We start from the raw sequence: 19,595 nt of genomic DNA, 5'->3' as shown, positions 1-19,595 counted from the left end.
GTTTAGGTACTATTTAAAAACACACTGATAGCAGACCTGATAAAAATGATGCCGTCATTTCATACTGCCAAAACATACTTGCAATGGGCAATGTCAAAACATAGCAGCAACTCACCTACTCAAAAAATATGCTAGGAGTAAACATACTCCTAAAAAGCCCAACGCGCCTGCTCTGAAACATGGCTGCAAAAGCACTCACTCAAAATCATGCCAGAGATGTATGTGCTCATTAAGATGCAAAGTAATGAGGGGACAATGGATCACTTGTCCTGTTTTTACCAGGGTCTGGGGTTCTTACCCTCTAAAAAACCCTGATTCACGTATTTATCATAGTAGCGGTATATCTTGGTTTTCCGCTTATGTTTCTTACGTGAAAAGCATCATCATTGGGTCTTATCTGTGCTTTCCTCCACCAGGAGGGAGACCTGCTGGTTATTCGCAGTAGTGATCAGGGATCGTTATCAGGAGTGGTGAGGGTGAAAGTGGAAAAGCTTAGAATTGCCTCCTAGCCACTGGTGCAAATTTATTTTGTCAGAGGTGGGGCAAGATTAAAAAGGGGTTGCGGTGCGAGAATAGAAAGGCTACTGATCTATAGCACCTGTGTCAATAAATTGGTGGTCGAGCGGTCAACATGTTTCAGCCCTATGGGTGCTCAGTCGGGTCGGAAGGCTTTCTTCAGGACCGGATTGGCAAGTCACTATTGCGTGTCCTGCGTGGGTAAGTATTTACACTTACCCTTTCTTCTTAGGGCGCCATGAAGTGTGCTGAATTGTTATGGGTTAGTTGTACCTAAAACTCTTAATTAAGGGCTCGGTGGCTCCCTCGGGGGGCGTGCGGAGCAAGCGTGCTTCTACAGTGAGAAGTCTTGCTGCTCGTGTCATCTCCGTCTGACGTGCTCCGGTCATTAAGATGCCAGCAGTGCCCTTACTTAAATACCTACCAGTGGCTCTAGTCCGAATCACCCAAGTGGAAGGAAGTGGGGACCTTTGTGTGTCACTGGAAAGTAGGTGTATGTCTGAATGTATAGGAGACATTTTCATGTAACAATTCAGTAAATGGCTGAGTGTAGCAGAAATCTGTGTGAGAAGAGAGCGCCTTGTACGTGGCAATGTGCAGTTTTGTTTGTGGAAGTTGTGCACATATGGTTGTGGCTCTAGAATCCCTAATGTGCAGCTGAGTATGAACCGCAGCCACCAGTGACTGTGGGCAGTTTGCTTATGTAGATCTTACTCTCACGTTCTGAGCAGGTTATATTTCAGAGTATTTTGTGGGTATGTGCGCACAGTCAATTGATGGATAGCTATATATTTTGCAGAGTATGCCAGAAGTCTGTATAATTGTATTTGTGCATATAGCTGTGGCTGAGAACAGGAAGTTTGTATTGCAGCATGTCTGTCTCAGTAGTTTGCATGCTATAAATCTATGCACAGTCTCAAGTTTTATACCGTTTTTCAATTCCTGTGCAGTGGTGGAGCAAGGGTGCAAGGAGCCATAATGCAAGCAAGGACCATCACTGAACTGTAAAAGAGCGCCATTGTTGCGGTGCGGTGGGCCCATCAAACTCCCCGTCTCCAGTGCAACTACACCTGCGGTACCAATAGCCAACACAGCGTTCCTGCACAAATGCCAATTCGAGCATACGCATGTTTAAAAGTGACTCATTTAGTCTTAGTGTGGTTGTATCAGCTGCCTTTTGGAGCTCACTTTTAATTATTTGAGTGTCATAAGAATGTAGCTCGATATAAGTATGCCCATTTTTGTAATTGTCATGTAAATAGCAAACAACCTGCCATGCCTCCATCCAGGTGTTTCCAGGAAGTAGGCCATGAGCTACCAGTAGCTTTCCAGCTACCTGTGAGTAGCTCTCCTGTGTTCAGCCCAGCCTACTAATATAGACGCTTTTGCTTGGCTGAATTCCTTCCCTCTTTTATCCTTCCACTATTCTTTTTCAATCCAAATAACAGACTAACATGTCCACCGCTCAAATTAATTGCATATTTCCTTATACTAATTCCCACTAATCCTGTTTGGGTTCTGGAGTAGCGTGCTACTAACCGAAAAGTGTTTTAACTCCTCAACAGGGGTAGCAAGCGCTATATAAATGCAAACCTTTTCCCTCTTCTATCCCTCTACTATCCTTCTCAATCCGAATAACTGACTAACATATTCACTACTCAAATTACTTTCATATTTCACTCTACTAATTCACCACTAATCCTCTATGGGTTCCGGAGTAGTGTGTTACTCACCGAAAAAGCGCTTCAATGCCTTGTCAGGTGTAGTAAGCGCTATAGAAATGCAATTACAATTACAATTATTATACGTATACAAACATTTTAAAGCATGTTTTCAAGATGGAAATGTGTCTATTTTCAGAACACATGAGCTGATGTTTGGCAAAAAATTGTTGCATTTCCAAAATGTTTTTAAAGCTATTATTGAGTTGGGAAGTGTAAGAAGGTAGGATCCTTCTAGCATGGTTACTCCCACTTTTCGCTGGTGTCAGTAGGTTTTTTTGATTAGTCTGACTGGGATCCTGCTAATCAGGACCCCAGTCATTGTGCTTCCTCCCTAAATTATGACATGGCAACTACTTCTGTACCTCCACAATTGGCTACTTGTGTACCCCTATAAGTCCATAGAACATGGTACTTAGGTACCTAGGGCATAGGTATATCAGGGTTTTTCCTTGGGCTGCAGAATGTATTGTGCCACCCATGGGAGACCACTCAAACTGTGAACTTTGGCAGCCAGTGTAATCTGGTGCTAGCACCACTTATGACAGATATAAGTTTTCTTATATTTGGGGTCATTACACTTAAAACCTAAGTCACCCCTAAGGCAGGCCTTTCAATCCTGAAGGCAGAGTGTGGAGTTATAAGTGTGTGCGTGCCCCTGCATGAGCAGGACACTCCTGCGAACCCCGGAGTCGATTCACCATGCTTTTTAAGTTGGTCAGCCATTTTTGATACATATAGTGGGCATCCGTTTATTTGTGATGGCTAACTATATAGTGGCTGTGCCGAACCTGGGCATGTTTGTTATCAAACATGTTGGAATCATACCCCAACACTGTTACCGGTGTTGGAGGTATGATTCCATGCATTGGGGGCTCCTACGGGAAGCCCCCTGTACTTCTGGTAACAGCCTTCCAAGGTCTGCCAGCAAGCTAGTGCTGCTACCATCCCCAGACACACTTCTGCCCTCCTCCTAAACTGAGCTCAAGCAGGGTAATGTAGAACAATAGGTTTCCTGTCACAGAGAGGTGTGACCACCTCCCAGACAGGACTTAGTGGATTGGGCTAGGGCGGGGCGCTTGCCAGTGCCGCCAGACCGCTTCGAAGAGCACATTTGGTGCCCTCCTTGCATACTCCAGTTTGAGCCAGTTCAGCGAGCCCATGGCTCCTGCTCTGGCGCAAAACTTGACATGTGAGTATCCTCCCCTCAGTCCAACCCCTCCTCTGGGAGCGACCCCTGAGTCCTTCCAACCGTTTCCCTGGGGTACTTGAGGGCTTACCTGTGAGTGGCTCTTCGGATTCATTGTGGGACAAGACCCAAGCCTGAAACCATGTCACTCTTCGACCATCTGGACACTTGGACTTCGCTGGACTTCGCCTGGACCGAGACTTCATCAAGGAAGATTCTGCTGCTTCTGGCCTCGCTGTTCTGCTATTCTTCTTCGTTGTCTATGTCTGTGCTTCTTTCAGGATCTTCAACAGACCTGTGGGCATCAAGGACACCTGAAGTAATCTCTCATGGAGTGAAGGAGTCACTCCCCTGCATCTGCAGGCACCGCAACAATGCTGACCAGTCTGTAGCTCCTGACGTCCCACAGACTTTCAAGGCTCAGCAGCACAGGTGGTGGTTCTGCAGCTCCCTTGTGGCCTGACCTGTCCTCTCTCCAATTTTGAGGCCAGTATCCCTTGTCAGAACCACTGGGACTGAACCCCTGTGCACCGCATCGACTTGTCGTTGCCAAAGCTTGTTGGCTCTGCACTCCAGAGATCTTTGGGCTACAAGAAGCTCCGGCCTCCAGTATCTCTTTTTACCAAGTACAGTGTCCCCACTGCATCCTCTACACTGTAGGCCTTCCTTTTTGGTGAACTGCTCGAGGTCCTCTTGCTACTACTGTGCCTTCGGCATGTGGGTCCTCTTGAGGGTCTTCTCCTGCTTCAGTGGGCTCCCCTGCTTGCTTGGGACCTGCTCTGACTCTCCTGCTCATGGTGAGTCCCTTGGACCTTGCTGGTACCTACGTTGCTCCTTCTTCACTTTCCACACCTGTTACAGCCTCCAAGGCTTTTTGGAGCCCCTGCTGGACACCGTCCCCTGGTTCTCGACTTCCAATGTGGGACAGCTTGTCAGGGCTCCTGGTCTTCCTCAGCATTGCCTGGTCCTCACAGCTGCAGCAGCAAGGTCCCCCTCATCACTCCTGCATCTCCCGACATCGGTGGACATTGCGCTTCCATGCCTCCTGGTCACCTCCGAGTGGCATAGACTCTGTCCCCTCTACTTGCACGTTCTCCACTTCAAAAATCCACCCTTGGATTCCACCAGACTCGTGCACAGTCTTCGCCAGCGAGATCTTTTCTCAAGTCCTCCATTGTGGTCTACGGTGGTTTCTGACGTCACTTTACACCTATACACCCGGCTTCCCTAGTGTAGGTATCCTTGTTCCTGGGTTATCCACGGGTGGGGTGACTCTCCAACATTCTGTCTTCCATGCGGTTTCTTTAGGGTCCACTGGGAAGGGTTCTTCTTCAAAACTGCAACCACGATTTTCACGTTGACTTCTTTGTGTACACGGCTGTGTTTCCACTCCGCACACAGCCTCTGTGGGGTTCTTGGGTACTTACCTTGAGTGGTTCCTTGTGTCCCCAGCTCTTCTGAGTCTCCTGGTCCAAGTCTCGACATTGGCTGCAGTACGCATTCCACTTTCTTAGTGCATGGTTTGGTCCCCCCCTGGAAACCACTGTGTATTGTGCTTACTTAACCATTTGCAATTGAAGCATTCTTGTGCATTTGTGTTTATATCGCCTAGTAGGAGATATACCAATGTGTTCGTGAGTTTTGTGTAATAAATAGACATATGTTTATATATACAGTGTGTGGTTCTTTTTCATTTAACCTATACTACATGATAATATCTGGTAAAACAAGCTGCTTAACACTCCTTCAAGATAAGCCTGAAGGCTGCGCTCCACAGCTACCACTTAGTTAGCTTTCTATGGTTGTCTAAGATCACTAAAGTCACCATAACGGTTGTCTGGATTAGTGCAAGGTGCTTCACTTAAATACGTGTGCACCATATACAAAGCCAGCCTCCTACGGGGAGGTTTATTATTCATAGTACCTTAATGTCAAGGGGGATTGCAGCTATGGCTTTTATGTATTATCCATGTACAGTTATTTTACAATCTCAACTGTTTTTATTTTACATTAGTGCTGGAAACCCTGCCTAATACACTGATGTGATCTCTGCTGACAATCTTGGATGGAGTTGTCACTATTACATCACTAATATTCTTAGGTCTGGATGATTTCCATTGAACATAAGTAGCTCTTTTTGCAGAAAGTGATAGAAATCTAAGCATTGACTAGATGGAAACTACACATCTTTCATAGAAGCGCATGATAATGAATGCTGTATGGGCCCGAGGTTCATCACTGATGAGCTCATGTAAGCAGTACATGTCTTTTGCTTAACATGCTTGTTGTGTTGTTCTTTAACCTGAACAAAATTTTCTGCGTATTGGTGTGGTCATGTGAATGCCATGCCTAAGGCACAGCATCTCTATGTACACAATGTGTGTGAATTTGTGAAGCTCAACACAGGAGCAGACTGAGAATCAAATGCGTTACCAGAGGTGTTCGAAGAGGATTGTGCTGAACAGCCACGGCCTGTGCAGGTAAGAGAGGTGGGGCAGGGTGGGGGGGGGGATTTCGGCAGGCTGATACTGTCACAGCTGCGGCCCGTGAAGGTAAGAGCGGGGGGGCCGGGTGTGGGGATTTCGACAGACGATGACGAGGGAAAATTAATTATTTATTTCATTTTCCCTCGCGGTCGTCTATCGAATCCCCCCCAACCAGGCCCCACCGCTCCTACCTGCATGAGCCATGGCTGTACTGTCATAGTAGGACTTTATTAGGTGAGACCTTATCTAGTGGCAGGGCTATTCAGTCTCAATGTTCATATTACAGTTTTGTGCAGCAAGTCATTACTGAGATGGGCTGCACAATTTCATACTTGCTGGGTTCAACTGTTGGCCATTTTATTGTGGAATGACGTCCCTTAAAGGTGATGCACTATCAACTAGCCATAAAATGGCAACTCACTCACCGTCACGGTCTATATTCACTCCACACAAAACCTGGCCCTACCTGACATTGTTCAACTTGATTTCTCTATTTGCATTTGCTTTCCTCACCTGAAGTATTTCATGAATGGCCTTTCAGTAAGTTTAAGTGAACACTGTTCTGTAAATTCACCTCATTTTTTCCTATTTTTCTCAGGCGTAGAATCCCACTTAAACCTCCACCTGGGAACATTTACTTGCGTGGGGCTATAATGTTCCTGTAGTACAACTGGCTTTGGACAGCGCCAATGGAGGCAGTGCTCCACAGCCCCTTAAACAAAATGTTGGGCATCTGCGCTTTACAATTATGCACTGCGCATGTATATGAATCCACGGCCACAGAAATGCAGGGCGCACACTTGTCCAGGACAAGATAAACTTAATTTACGCTACATTAATCATGTAATACCAATCCATAAAAAAAGTTTTGGTAAATAAAACACAGGCAAGTGGGAGCTGTTCACAGGTGCCAGATACTCACATCGGTTTCTTTAAAAAAGCTTAGTTTATTCTTGCAGTGCTGTCCCACAGGGTTTTGATTGGGACTTCTAACATTGGAGTACTGTGCAGGCACCATAAAAGCATCTGTAAGCATGCAGTCAACACCCTAGCAGCCTGACACACTGATTCTGTTCAGGGCCGGCTTTAGGGCAGTGCGACTGGGGCGGCCGCACTGGCCGCTGACCTGTGGAGGGGGCGCCAACCTCAGGGGGGGGGGGTGCTGTGTTTAGCAATAGCTTATGATTGGAGAGATGAGGGGCACTTCTACCTAGTGGTAGTGAGAGAATCCGAAGAGGCGGTCATGGGGTGCGGGAGCGCCGGGCGCCACCAGCACTAAAGCCGGCCCTGATTCTGTTACATACCTCCTGTGGCAGCTTGCCCCTGCACCCTAGCTTTCCTCACAGCTCACCCTCTGTACAAGGCAGAGAAGGCCGCCGAGCTCAGAGGGGCAGCTGTCACCTACCTCAGTGGCGTAACGAAAGTTGAAGGGGCCCCCGCTCCGGATTTAATCCAGAGCTCTCCGGTGTGAGTACAGTGCTGAGGGGGCCTCCTGCAGCTCAGGAGAATGCGGGGGATGCGGGGGCCTGTGTTACGCCCCTGACCTACCTGGGATTATCAAGACTCAAGCACACATGAAGCAAGCCGCCGGATGCATACCATGGATGCAAGGCATCCACAAAAGGTGTTTTTGATCTCTTTGCACAAGATTATTTTACCTACCTCTACCTTTTTGGTAAGAGTACCTTAACGAAGGAAGGTTTGCTTAGCTAAAGATTTTCAGGACTCCGGCACAGAAAAAATGACATAAAAAGGTAAAATATGAACATGTGCATTTGAGATGCAAAAAATATTTCTGTGTGGATAATTGGAAAAAAGTAGCATATTTTATGTAAGAGTGGCCTTTAAAAATATCCTCCATTTTACACATCTCCTGTTTTTCAAGTTTTGCACCACTAACATTATTACAAACTTGTGGGAAGGCGCGCCAAAAAAAGATTGTGGCACTGGGCGCCACCAATGCTAAAGCTGCACCCCCAGGCACACTGTAAACTATGGACATCATTTGTGCATTACATGTGCAGGGCATGGCCGCAGGGGTTTGTGGCAGGGTTATTGTACATGTGAAGTTACAAAGGTATGCCATTTGAGGAGAGTTCCTCTGTGTATTGTTTCTCATTGGAGTACTTTCTTACACAGCTTTTCCCTGAAGTGGCTTATAAAAAAAACACACAAATCTTCCAGTAGGCACGGCAGAACTCCAAAATGGGTTAGGTACGAAGTATCAGAGCACAGTCTCTTAACGGAAGTATTGTAAGACCAGATGCCTTGACTGATAGCTGAAACCTTTGTTGAAATGCCCTTAAATTATTTTCTGAAATATTTTCGAAAGTTAACCATTTTACCTTCTAAAGCAAAAGTCAAAATATTTTCAAACCTAGTTAAATGAGAACAAAACGAAAATTTGTACTACTCCTTTTTTCCTACGCTGACTTTCAAATTGAAATAGGCAAGTTTTTACCACAGATATGGATGCCAGAGAATGTTGCCTAATATTGGCTCAGTTCAGCAAAAAAACTTTATTTTCATCAGCTTAGTACTTCCAAATGAGGGAAATTTTCATTACCTTAAATAACATGCTCTTAGGGCTGTCAGGTGGTTTTATTGTTTCTCCAAAGGGGGCCAATATTAAAGCACTGGCATACAAGTAGTTAAAAAAATAGAAAGAAGGCCAAAAGTGGGATAAAAACAGAGATGGAAATTGCTAAAAACTAGCAATACCATTTGGTAGGTACTAGGCCAAACCTTTCAGGTAATGCTGGTGCGGCTTTTATAATATTGGTAAGATATTCATTGGATACTAAAGCGATGCACCCATGTTCTTACCTATAGCTAATTTAAACAATTTATAGTGGCCATCCAGTGAAAAGAAAAAACCTGTATACCTAGTCCTACTTCACTACTAATCACCGATAGTAAGTATTCTAGAATGTTCCTTTATATGATGACATCTGCTTCGGATTTGGTAACTATTTTTACATCATTCTCTGAGTGGCCCCTCTAAAAGCAGGTTTGCTAATAGCTGCTGTGGGGCACGTGCTCTACCCAGCTGCAACACTCACTCTGTGAACCCACCAATCACTCTCCTTCCCTCGAGCCGGCAGCCGCAGGCGCGGACCCATTAAACCGCCTCATATAATGGATTGTCTGAGGCGGAAGTAAGCGCCCTTTGGCGTGAACTCGACAAAGGGCGGGTTAAAAAGCCAGGAAAGGAAAAGTCCTGGAAATTGTAGTGATCCCTTCAGAGACTGTGCAGACATAAGCCTGTAAATCTGCGCCATCCTGGGGCCTGTGGGTTAAGGTCCCAGTAATCTTTCCTCAGCCGGTTAATCCTTTCAAGGAAAACAAATTGAGCTGCGCTTTTATTTGGGTCAGATAGTTTCAGAAATCTCACATATAGCCACCCACACAATTTAACAGAATTTTTTTGATGCGACTGGCACTTTAACCCAGAAAGTTAATATTTTCCTCCTCATAAATTGTTCATTCTTAAATGTGAATAGTATTTTAGCACTTTTCATTTAGCTGGACTTTCTGGGATTTCTGTTTGCCTCTCAGTTTAGCATTTATCGCAGTGTGAGTTTAAATCCTGTGGCGATTTTATGGCCATCCTGTAGTTGTTCACATGAATCATAGAGAGGAGACAAAAGCTCTCTAGCAGAGTGTGAAAAAAGGAAAAGTCAGTCTAGCCGTTCTTAACCTTGTGACCACCTTTTTTGAGAAATATTTTCTTTTTTTTAGTGTCACTTTTTATATTTAACATTAGTGGTAAAGATGGGTACGTGCTAACTAAGCACGGGTCAATTACTGCGCCTTGCCATTAAGTATATTTGCTTTTTTTGGTTTCTGAATAGCACATATATACTATTTTCAACATCATTTTAGGACTATTTAAACTATTTATTGCTTGTTTTAACATTTGTCTACCTATTTTAAATATGTAAAATAGTTGCAGTATAAATTAACGTGTGTACTGTAATGAGGGCCAGGTTCCAGGGCCTTAGGAAGGCTTATACCAATTTAATTTTGGAGTGCAATTTCACTTATCCATCAAAGCCTCCAGGGTTTCAGAATGGACAATTAGAGCTGCATTAAAGCGATTTCCTATTACTTGTATCAAAAAAGCTTTTATTGTTCAGTGAAATAGCCCGTGTGCCACAGGCCATTATGCAAGTGAAGAAAATGCCTCTCACACCCCATGTTTTGCAGTGAAAGACAGTAATAGTTAATGTGAGGTGGCCCCCACATACCTCTGCACCCCAGTGCTGTGCAGCGATAATAACCACTAGGATCCTGCAGCGGAGACAGGCCTCGGATACTAGGCATCCCTTCCTGCAACAAGATGTGGACAGGAAGGGGAAGGCAGGATTAGGCAGGGATCAATGCGGGTGACCAGGTCATGACCAAGGACTGAATGGTGATCAATAACTGCGTGTTGCTAGGTTAGGGACGGGAGCATAATAAATGCTTGGATATACTTAAGTGTCTGACTAGTTACGCAGTAGGCATCCGTTCCAAGTCAAGAGACACAACAACTGGCGACAAAGGTGGGATGCTGTAACCCATGATGAGCAGTCCCACTGCATCTGCTGCATTAATGGTAGCTATGCCCCTGAATATATCATACAACATCCTCTTGGCGTTGACTCCACAGAGGGATTATGCACATTAGCGCAACAAAAATGAAACGCCCATGTTTGAACAGCTAATTACTTAGAGACATTCCTACATTCACAAGTGTATTAAATCATTGCAGTGTAAATCTACCCTGGTGGGGTGAGGAAACATCCCCGCTGGGCCTCTTTATGTTTTGACAGTTTTTGGTTACAAACTCACACATCTGTGGTAATGTGACTTCTGCTTAATTCCTGTCATACCTTAACAAGTTTTTAGCAAGTGAAAATTAAGGAAAAGGCCATGCAATGGAAACAAAATGCTTTTGAAAATGCCCGAGTGTATAATTCTGATATTTCATAACTAGGTGGACCTGTGAATTGTTTTGTTGTTGTCAGTTTATGCTGAATGGATCAAAACTCTCCATTGCAGATTGTGCCCTCAATAGTGTTTCAGTGACCAGTGCTTACATTGAAAAAAGTGGTAAATGCAGTAGGCCAATGTTTTCTTAGGGGCCTGCCGTCCACAGTGCCCAAAGCTGGAGTTGCCCGAATATCAAGGCTGTCTATTCTCTATTCTTCCTCATGCCTGTTCCCGTCTCTTTGTCTCACTCTTACATGTTGTTTTTATCCCTTCTTTTTTCCTTTGACATTGTTTTTGTATCTTTCTCCTTTCTACATTTTCTGCCTCTCTTTTGCTCTGGGTCAAAGTCTGATTAAAAACTAAGGGGCAGATTTACAAGAACTGACGCATCTGTGCATATTACCAGAAATGCGTCAGTTAATTTGCGTCACGTAAGAAAACCCTTGTGCCACCATGGATGCTTCGCATTTACAATGCGGCGCACCGTAGCACAAGGATTGACAGATGAGTGACGCATCTATTGGTGTAAAGCCAACGCATTGCTGGAGTTGTGTCGCAAGCCCGATGCTTCAAGCAGGCGTAAGGTTTTGACGCATTGCCGTCGTAAAAGTGACTCAGTGAAATCTTGTAGATTTCACTGCCTCATTTTTACGAGGCTTGCTTGCGTCGAAATGCCCACCCTGCATACATTATACCTGACGCAGGTATAATGTGACGCAGGGCTTTACAACGTGATGCATCTCCATAGATGCGTCACACTGCAAATGTGTCGCAACGTGGCGCATTGTTTACGACGCCGCTATGTCACAAAAGTGACGGCAGCGTAAAAGTGTCGCAAGGGGTTTGTAAATCTGCACCTAAGTCTTTGTCCCCGAACGGGAGAGCTTGTGCCCACACCCTGCTGCCACTGGTCCAAATGTAGCACACCCTGAGAGATTAACTTGAAGTTATATTTGGTATGGAGTGCATTTTATGTGCTGTATCTCGGAGCGCCTACTTAGGTTAAATGCAATGAGGTGATGGGTGGAATGTGCTGTGTGTGGATGATTGGCAGACACCTGTTAGTGTGACACAATTTGTGAGAGGTACAGCCAATCTGTTTTGCGTATGCCTGTAATTAGAGAGATGATTAATAAAGATGTTGCTAATTAGAAGAGAAGGTCATTGAGTATCTTACTAAAAGACACTGGATCCTCTAATTGTGTTATATTCATGTGGTGAACGAAGCAGAGCCACACATACACATCTTGCCTGCTCTGGTCACCATTTGGTCTCTTCCAGAAGAGGTGGGACAAACACATTATAATATTAGGCAAGTTAATAAACTGGTAGGATCAAGCTGCAAGGGAGCGTTTTGTACCTCCACAACCTCACCAAAACATCTACATCCACAGAGCTGCTGGTAACTGACAGACATAATTATGGAATTGTCTTCTATCTTCGGACACAAATAATCCAGCCATATAATTAGTGACATTATTCTAGAGTATTATTACAGTCCTTTTTCTGTATAATATATTGCATCATAGATATAAAACCTTTATGCACACACAAGGTGAGGGTAGGAATGCTTCCAATTTGTCTAACCACTGGCAATCGCCCAGGGTAGTATTCCAACCCATCGTTCTTTAAAATGTCATTTCGGTTTTGATCCAGTCATATGAAAATAAGTCTTCATCCAGCCCCAGTAGGAACAGTCAAGACTGAATGCCCCACCAGGTTCTTTTTGAACCAAAACACAAGCAACCCACAACCGGTTTGGCCTGATTAGGGATCAACAGTCGGGTATAACTTGCTTCCCGTGGCACAGTGAGCACAGGACCCATGCCTGGGGACACCCTTGCCACTCAGGGTTTCCATCAAACAAGCAAACAGTGATGGAAGGAATGCTTGCAGATTACTGCAGTCTCTGTATTTTTAGTTGTTTAAACTGTGTTTGGAAGGAAATTGTAACACTCATTTTTTGGGTAGGAGAGTGAGTTGTGTAATTGTTGGAAAAGCAGCATTGTTAGAGGGCAAGGTTTTAAGGCCTTTACCTGCAGAACTCCAGAGTGTGGATTGAGCCTGTCTGTCTCCTAGAAGATTCTGTATTGAGGAGCAGCTTGCAGCCCCCTGCCCCGCAGCCTGAGCTTGCTGATTGACTCCCGAGCAACTCTGAGCCCTCCTCTCACACCTGCTCAGGCCCCTTAAGGGTTTGTTGGGTGAACCCCAAAACATTCACCTCCATTTTGTGAGCTGCAGGTTCCCTGTGCCCAAGATTGCAGTACACCAAGGACCAGGAGGTGGTAAGAAGGCAGACTTGTGCTGTCTCTTTCCTGAATTTTGAAAGTGTTTTTCCTCTGCCCTTGACTGCATAATGTACACCTGTTTTGCTTGTGGTTGTTACAGTTTAAAAATTGAAGTTTTTACCTGCCCGTCATTGCATCATTTTTCACCTGTTTTGTCTAAAAATTTGAAGTTTTACTTGCCTGTGACTGTCTCATGTTACCTTTTGCATTGTGGGCTTTGCAGTCCAAAATCTGTTGTATGTGCAAATTGCCCATGACTACCTGATTTTCCCTCCTAGTTTCTCCCTTGACCTGTGGACAGACCTATGTGTTAGGTAATCTACCCCAGCTCCCATTTTGTTTTAGCAAATGAGTGAAACCAGATTACTCCCCCCCTTAGAAACAGAGATATTATACATCAGAGATAGAACAGCGGGTGCTCTGAGACTGCAGATTACTGTTAGTTGTTTAAACTGTGTTTGGAAACAGATTGTAACACTCGCGTTTTGCTAGGAGAGTGAGTTGTTTAGTGTTGGGAAAGCAGTATTGTTAGAGGGCAAAGTTTGTAGGCCCTTACCAGTGGAACTTCAGAGTATGGATTGAGCCTGTCTATCTCCTAGGAGGTTCTGAATTAAAGAGCAGCTTCAAGCCCTCTGCCCAGCAGCCTGAGTTTGCTGATTGGCTCCCTTGCTCCCAAGCAACCCTGAGCCCTCCTCTCACATCCGCCCAGGCCCGTTAATGGTTTGTTGGGTGAACCCCAAAACATTAACCTCAATGTTGTGAGCTGCAGTTTCCCTGTGCCCAAGATTGCAGGGAACCAAGGACGGGGAGATGGTAAGAAGGCAGACTCTGTGCTGTCTCTTTCCTGAAATTTAAAAGCACTTTTTCTCTACCCGTGACTGCCTAATTTCCACCTGTTTTGCTTGTGGTTGGTACAGTTTAAATATTGAAGTTTTTACCTGCCTGTTATTGCATCATTTTTCACCTGTTTTGTATAAAAATTTGAAGTTTTACTTTCCCGTGACTGTCTCTTTTTATCTGTTGCTTTGTGGTCCTTTCAGTCCGAAAACTGTTGTATTTGCAAATTTCTCATGACTACCGGATTTTCCCTACTAGTTTCTCCCCAGACCTGTGCTCAGACTTGGGGGGAGATTTACTAATCTTTTGTGCCATGTTAGCTTCATCAAAGTGACGCAAAACGACGCAAAATCTTTTTTTTTTGTAATTTACATTCCAGCTCAAGGTTTCTCACGCTAAACCCAATTTAACCTAAGACACAGGGCATTCAACAATAATGCACACTTTTTGGGGAAAGGGGATTGTTGCCGATGGCTCATGAATGATGTACATCCATTAAAACCTTATCTTTATTGAAATGCAGGCGGTAATTAACGTAGCATGAATAATGGCGAAAATTAGAGAAACACAGATCAAAGAAACTTGTCACTCAATCTTATGTGCAATAATAATGATGATGGTTATGTATATGAATTTGTTTTTTAGATGCCGCTGATAAGGGAACAATCCTGAAATGCATTGCGTTCTTTTAATAAAGAAAACGTGACATGTGGCAACCATCTTTCCTGTGTCTTTGTGATCATTTCTGCATTGCAGTTGAATTAATAAAATGGATTGAATTAATGTGAAAAAATGGTGAAAAGGAAATTGAGGAGAAAATGGAATAAGAGAAGAAAAAGAATATAGCATTTAACCCCTTCAGTGCCACGCCCTTTCCCCGCCCTGTGCCGGCCGTTACATTAGCGGGCGGGGTTTATGACGAGCTGGACTCGTCATGGGCACAGCGCAACCGCGGCCCATGACGAGTCCAGCTCGTCATGGGCACTGAAGAGGTTAATTGATTGGATTCATTCAGTGTTGTGGCTGTGCTGCCTGTACAGTATCAAGAACTTGGTCCCTTTGTGTTCACATAATTCCCATCAGCATAATTTCCCTCAAAATACCACACAGTTCTACGCCATTCAGCTCCACACATTTCCATTCTGCACCACATAATTCGACAACAAACCACATAATTCAAATCAACACACTTACACAGCAAATGCATTCAATCCACACCTCAAAATTCAACATCATGCCACACAATTCAACAACTCACAACATACCAATCCACATATTAACACTCCATAACACTCAATCCCGTTCTACATAATTCCAGTACATTTAATACCACATAATTACTGTCCATATAATTCCACTGTACACCAGACCACATAATTCCACTACACAAATCCACACACACTATTCCCCCCACCCAATTCCACAACTAACAAGTTCAATCCAACCCATATAATTAAACTCCACATTACATACATCCACTCGATAAACATAAATAAAAGACATTGTCATTTACAACACCATTTGCTGCAACTTTCACTAATGTGAGACCAATTGCATTGCAAATGCTTGTGTTATTGTACTTTGTGGCAGATCTGCTCCACTGTATCTCTTGGGGCTGTACAAGCAAATTTGGTGATGAAGGGTAAATTGTATTTTTCTGAACAACTTTTTAATTGAAAAGTTCTTCTCTTTAATTTCATGTAAATCTCATAGTTGGAAAAACAAGCATTTTCAATGCAATAGGTCTCGCATTTCGCGAGTTTGAGCTATTGGCATTGTAAACGACAATTCCTTTTATTTATGTTTTGGTTTTTAAAACATAAATAAAAGGCATTGTCATTTACAATGCCAATAGCTTAAACTTGTGTAAATGCGAGACCTATTGCATTGCAAATGCTAGTTTAATAAAGCAAGCCATGCCAGGCAATATGGATGGGGCCAGAGAGCCATGGTTCAAGTCCAGGCCCCTTTCTCTTGTGCTCACTGCACCAAAGGCTGAAACGTTAGACTGGTATTGACTAATTTTCCTTTGTGCAATGAGCAGTTGGTGCAAAATGTCTTTAGCACCAGACAGAAATTACCCGATGCAGAAAGGGTCTATGTAGTCGACCAGGGTTATTTCTTATAGGGTTTCTTCTTTCATCTTGTTTCGTTTGACTAGGTCCGCACCTTCATTGGAGGGAAGTGAAGCTTGTCTGTCAGTGCTGTGACATTTCAGTAACCCAAGTACTGGTCCCCAGGTGGTAGCTGTTCCTCTCAGGTCAATGCAGTTTTCCTTGATGGCCATGCTTCCTGAAAGGAATTGGCGCGCAGTCCATAAATGTTTAGAGTTCGTAGTTTTTCCTTGTAAATAATAAACATTGTTTTATGGGAGATGAGACAAAATATAGAGTCATGTAATTTCCCAATAGCTGGGTGGGCACAGATACTCACATATTTTGCAAATGGCTGCCTCCATTGAAAAGTGTTCAGTATTTGTCCAATATCTAATCATGGAATAGCCTATATGTTATTCTGCAGCATAGATTGTTTTTCCCTTTTCTCTAAAGTCTTGTACATTTTCCTGTTTAGTGGTTCAGTACTGAATGTTTCTCGTTTCTTTTTCATGTTAGGTCATAAGCCTGCCTCTCAGTTTGATGATTACTCTTTTACAAAAGGTTTGGAGCCTGAAGAAGGAGACCTATATACCTCTCTGAAATCAGATGACAGCTCTTCCTGGAGCAAAGATTCCAAAGAGAATCCCACATATTTCAGTGGGATTCTGCAACAAGAACACAGCAGCGCCTCCCCTCCAGATCCTGCCAAGGATTTCAGTATCGGAGTGCACTCCCCTCAAGATTTCTCAATTTTTGAGAGTCGGGGCTTATTTACCTCAGATTCTGGAATTGAAATGACGCCTGCGGAAACCACTGATGTAGATAAAATCCTGTCTGGGTCCACTGATCAAGAGAAAGGAGAAGCTTACAAGTACATGGACATCAGGGGGTCAGAAGACATCACAGACGTTCAAGACCTGACTTCAGTTGAGAGGAATACAAGTGCAATCAACACAGGATCTGAACCAATGAGAAAACTGGAACACATATCTGAGAAGTCAGTCTTAGAAAATGCCAACAAGACCCAATATCAAAATATATCTGAAGATATAAAGTTCACGCCTTACATGAACAAAGCATTTGATGCCCCGGGCTTGCATAGTACCTCTGTAGTGAAAGAAAACAAACCAATGCCAGTTACAATCACACTGACTGAGACAGAAAATTCAGATGAATCTGATCTGGAAGACGCATCTCCGACAAAGCAGGACATGATCTTAATGCCAGGCCCTGATGTAGTTCCCACAGTTACAGTGTCAGAGCCCGAAGACGAAAGTCCAGGATCACTGACCCCTTCTTCCACGGGCACAGGTAAAGGCTTCTTTTCATTGTTCATTGTTTTCACGATCTGGTTTGCAAGGCATGCATTGAGTAACAGATTAATCTCGCCATAAAAATGAAAAGCCACAGTAGTTCACCAATGTAGCACGCTTTTTAAGTCTGGTATTGGCCAAGACCTTTTGATTTTACTAAAATATGTATAATATACTTACATAAGGGCCTTTCAGCCACCTCTCTTCATCCATTGGTCTATTGTGTCATTCACATTTTGCTGCCACCTACTGCATCATATAGCATGGAGCAGTGGGCTTGTCTATTTTAGCCACTGGGTAACTTCCCTTTGAGTGACTGCATTTTGTTCTCTCACAAGGAGCACAACCCCACACAAGCTAGCCATTTGTGTTTAGAGACTGGTGCGATAGCAGGGTGCTTCTGATGCACATTCCATCTTTATCAGATCCCATCTCATGCCAATGCTGTTGTAAATTTCTTTTGTAGAGTCTTGCTTTTCTGGCTGCTGCTATTTCACAGCATACCAGATTGTGTCCATTTAAACTGGTCTGTGTTGTCATCCTCTTTTTGCTTTTTTTCTTGCTTGCCTTTATTTTCACTTTTCTTTTGCAATTTATTTCCTTCTTTCCTTCCTTTTTTCCTTCTTTCTTTCCATGTTTTCCCTTCTTTCTTTCTTTCTTTCTTTCTTGTCTTCTTTCCTTCTTTTATCTTCCTCTTTCTTTCTGTTTCTTTCTTGTTTCTTTATTTCTTTTTCTTTCCTTCTTTACCTCTCTTTCATTTTCTCTTGCATTCTCTCGTTCTTTCTTTCCTTCTTTCTCCTGCCTTTTCCCATTATTGACTTCTTTCAGTTCTTCTTTCCTTCTCTTTCATTCCTTCTTCCTTTTTCTTTCCTTCCTTCTTTCTTTCTTTCCCTCTTTCTTTCTCTTTCCTTCTTCATCTTTCCTTGTTTCTTTCTTTCTCTCTTTCTTGAGAGTTGTAGCCAGTGCCAGACTGACTTTTTTGGCTCTGTCTTTGCAAAACCATTCCATTTAACTAAAGTTATGTGTATAAACATGGTTACTATATGGGTTTCAGCAAAACTTCATCGATTAGTCTGTGTTGGTGCCATTCACATTTTTCTTTCACCCATGCATTAAGGGTCAGTGTATCAGCCCACTTCATCCATTGGCTGGCTTCACTACAAGTTCCGGCATGCCCCCTTTCCACAGGGAACACATTCACACACAAAACAGTTTCCTTAAGTGCCAGGGAGTACTGTGGTAATGTATGTTTAATTTTACACCCCAAAAATATTTTTGCATGTGGCAATTTTTGTTTTAGATTGATGAGGGCCCAGCATATTTTCAAACAAAAAAGTTTTGTAAATCCATGACAAAATTAAACCATAATCGCCAGAAGGCTGGTGGCCAACACCAGACCTATTGGCTTTGCCAATGCCTGTTTAAAGTCAAGTACCAAAACTAATGATGATACACAGTAGATGTAGTTATAAACTGTAGTTGTTGTTACCACCGGGGAAAAAGTAATACGCCTCAACAGGCCCTATGCTAATTGTCCCCAACATGTGCCTTCTCCATACTCTAATCTTTCTTGCCCAGTGACCAGCGAATTTTTTCTTGCATTATCATCATTCTGGTTATCGAATGTGTCTAATTTTGATTTGCTTTAACTTTTGTTATGGGCAAACCACAGAGAAAAAAACAATATTTACCTTTAAGACCACATTTCAAATTAACCTATAGCATTTATAGCAAGTAGTTTTGTTCTTATGAATTCTGGGCTTTTGATATGTGTTGCTGGTCGATATGTCAATCAATCAATCAAGCAGGGGAATTATGTAGTGCAGGTAGAGCAGTATGATCTTTGATATCTGTTATAGAAGGTCTGTTTCATCCTTTAGGAGCTCACACTATTGCAGTACTGAAACATAAACCTTTAGCATGACATTGTTTTTTGACCCATATTGTCACTGTTTATCCTGCAGCCATGCTTTGATGCTGGCCAAATGTGCATGAGTGAAGAACCTTTCTGCACTTGAGGGATCTCAGAAAGGAAGGGAAACTGCACATGTACCACTAGTCTGGGGACATACAAAAACAATGCACCCGGAGAGGAAATTAATCTTTTGTAGGGTGATCACAAGTGCCAGAAAATTGCAGCCACCGACTCACTGGCAGTCCGACCGCTGTATT

General features: G+C 43.4%; 1 protein-coding gene across 1 annotated transcript in view; it reads left to right on the top strand.

The window, feature by feature from the left end:
• RTN1 (reticulon 1) overlaps positions 1-19,595 on the top strand; it is a 598,175-nt gene that overhangs the window by 156,951 nt on the left and 421,629 nt on the right. The window contains exon 2 of the mRNA XM_085626098.1: positions 16,627-17,421. Within this exon, the coding sequence (XP_085482224.1) occupies positions 16,627-17,421 (795 nt within the window). The remainder of the gene's footprint in view (positions 1-16,626; positions 17,422-19,595) is intronic.

This window comes from Triturus cristatus, chromosome 9, assembly GCF_964204655.1.
Source record: "Triturus cristatus chromosome 9, aTriCri1.1, whole genome shotgun sequence".
In the NCBI taxonomy this organism is placed as follows: Eukaryota; Metazoa; Chordata; class Amphibia; order Caudata; family Salamandridae; genus Triturus; species Triturus cristatus.
The sequence above is the reverse complement of the archived record's forward strand: the minus strand, read 5'-3'. Positions and strand labels throughout refer to the sequence as shown.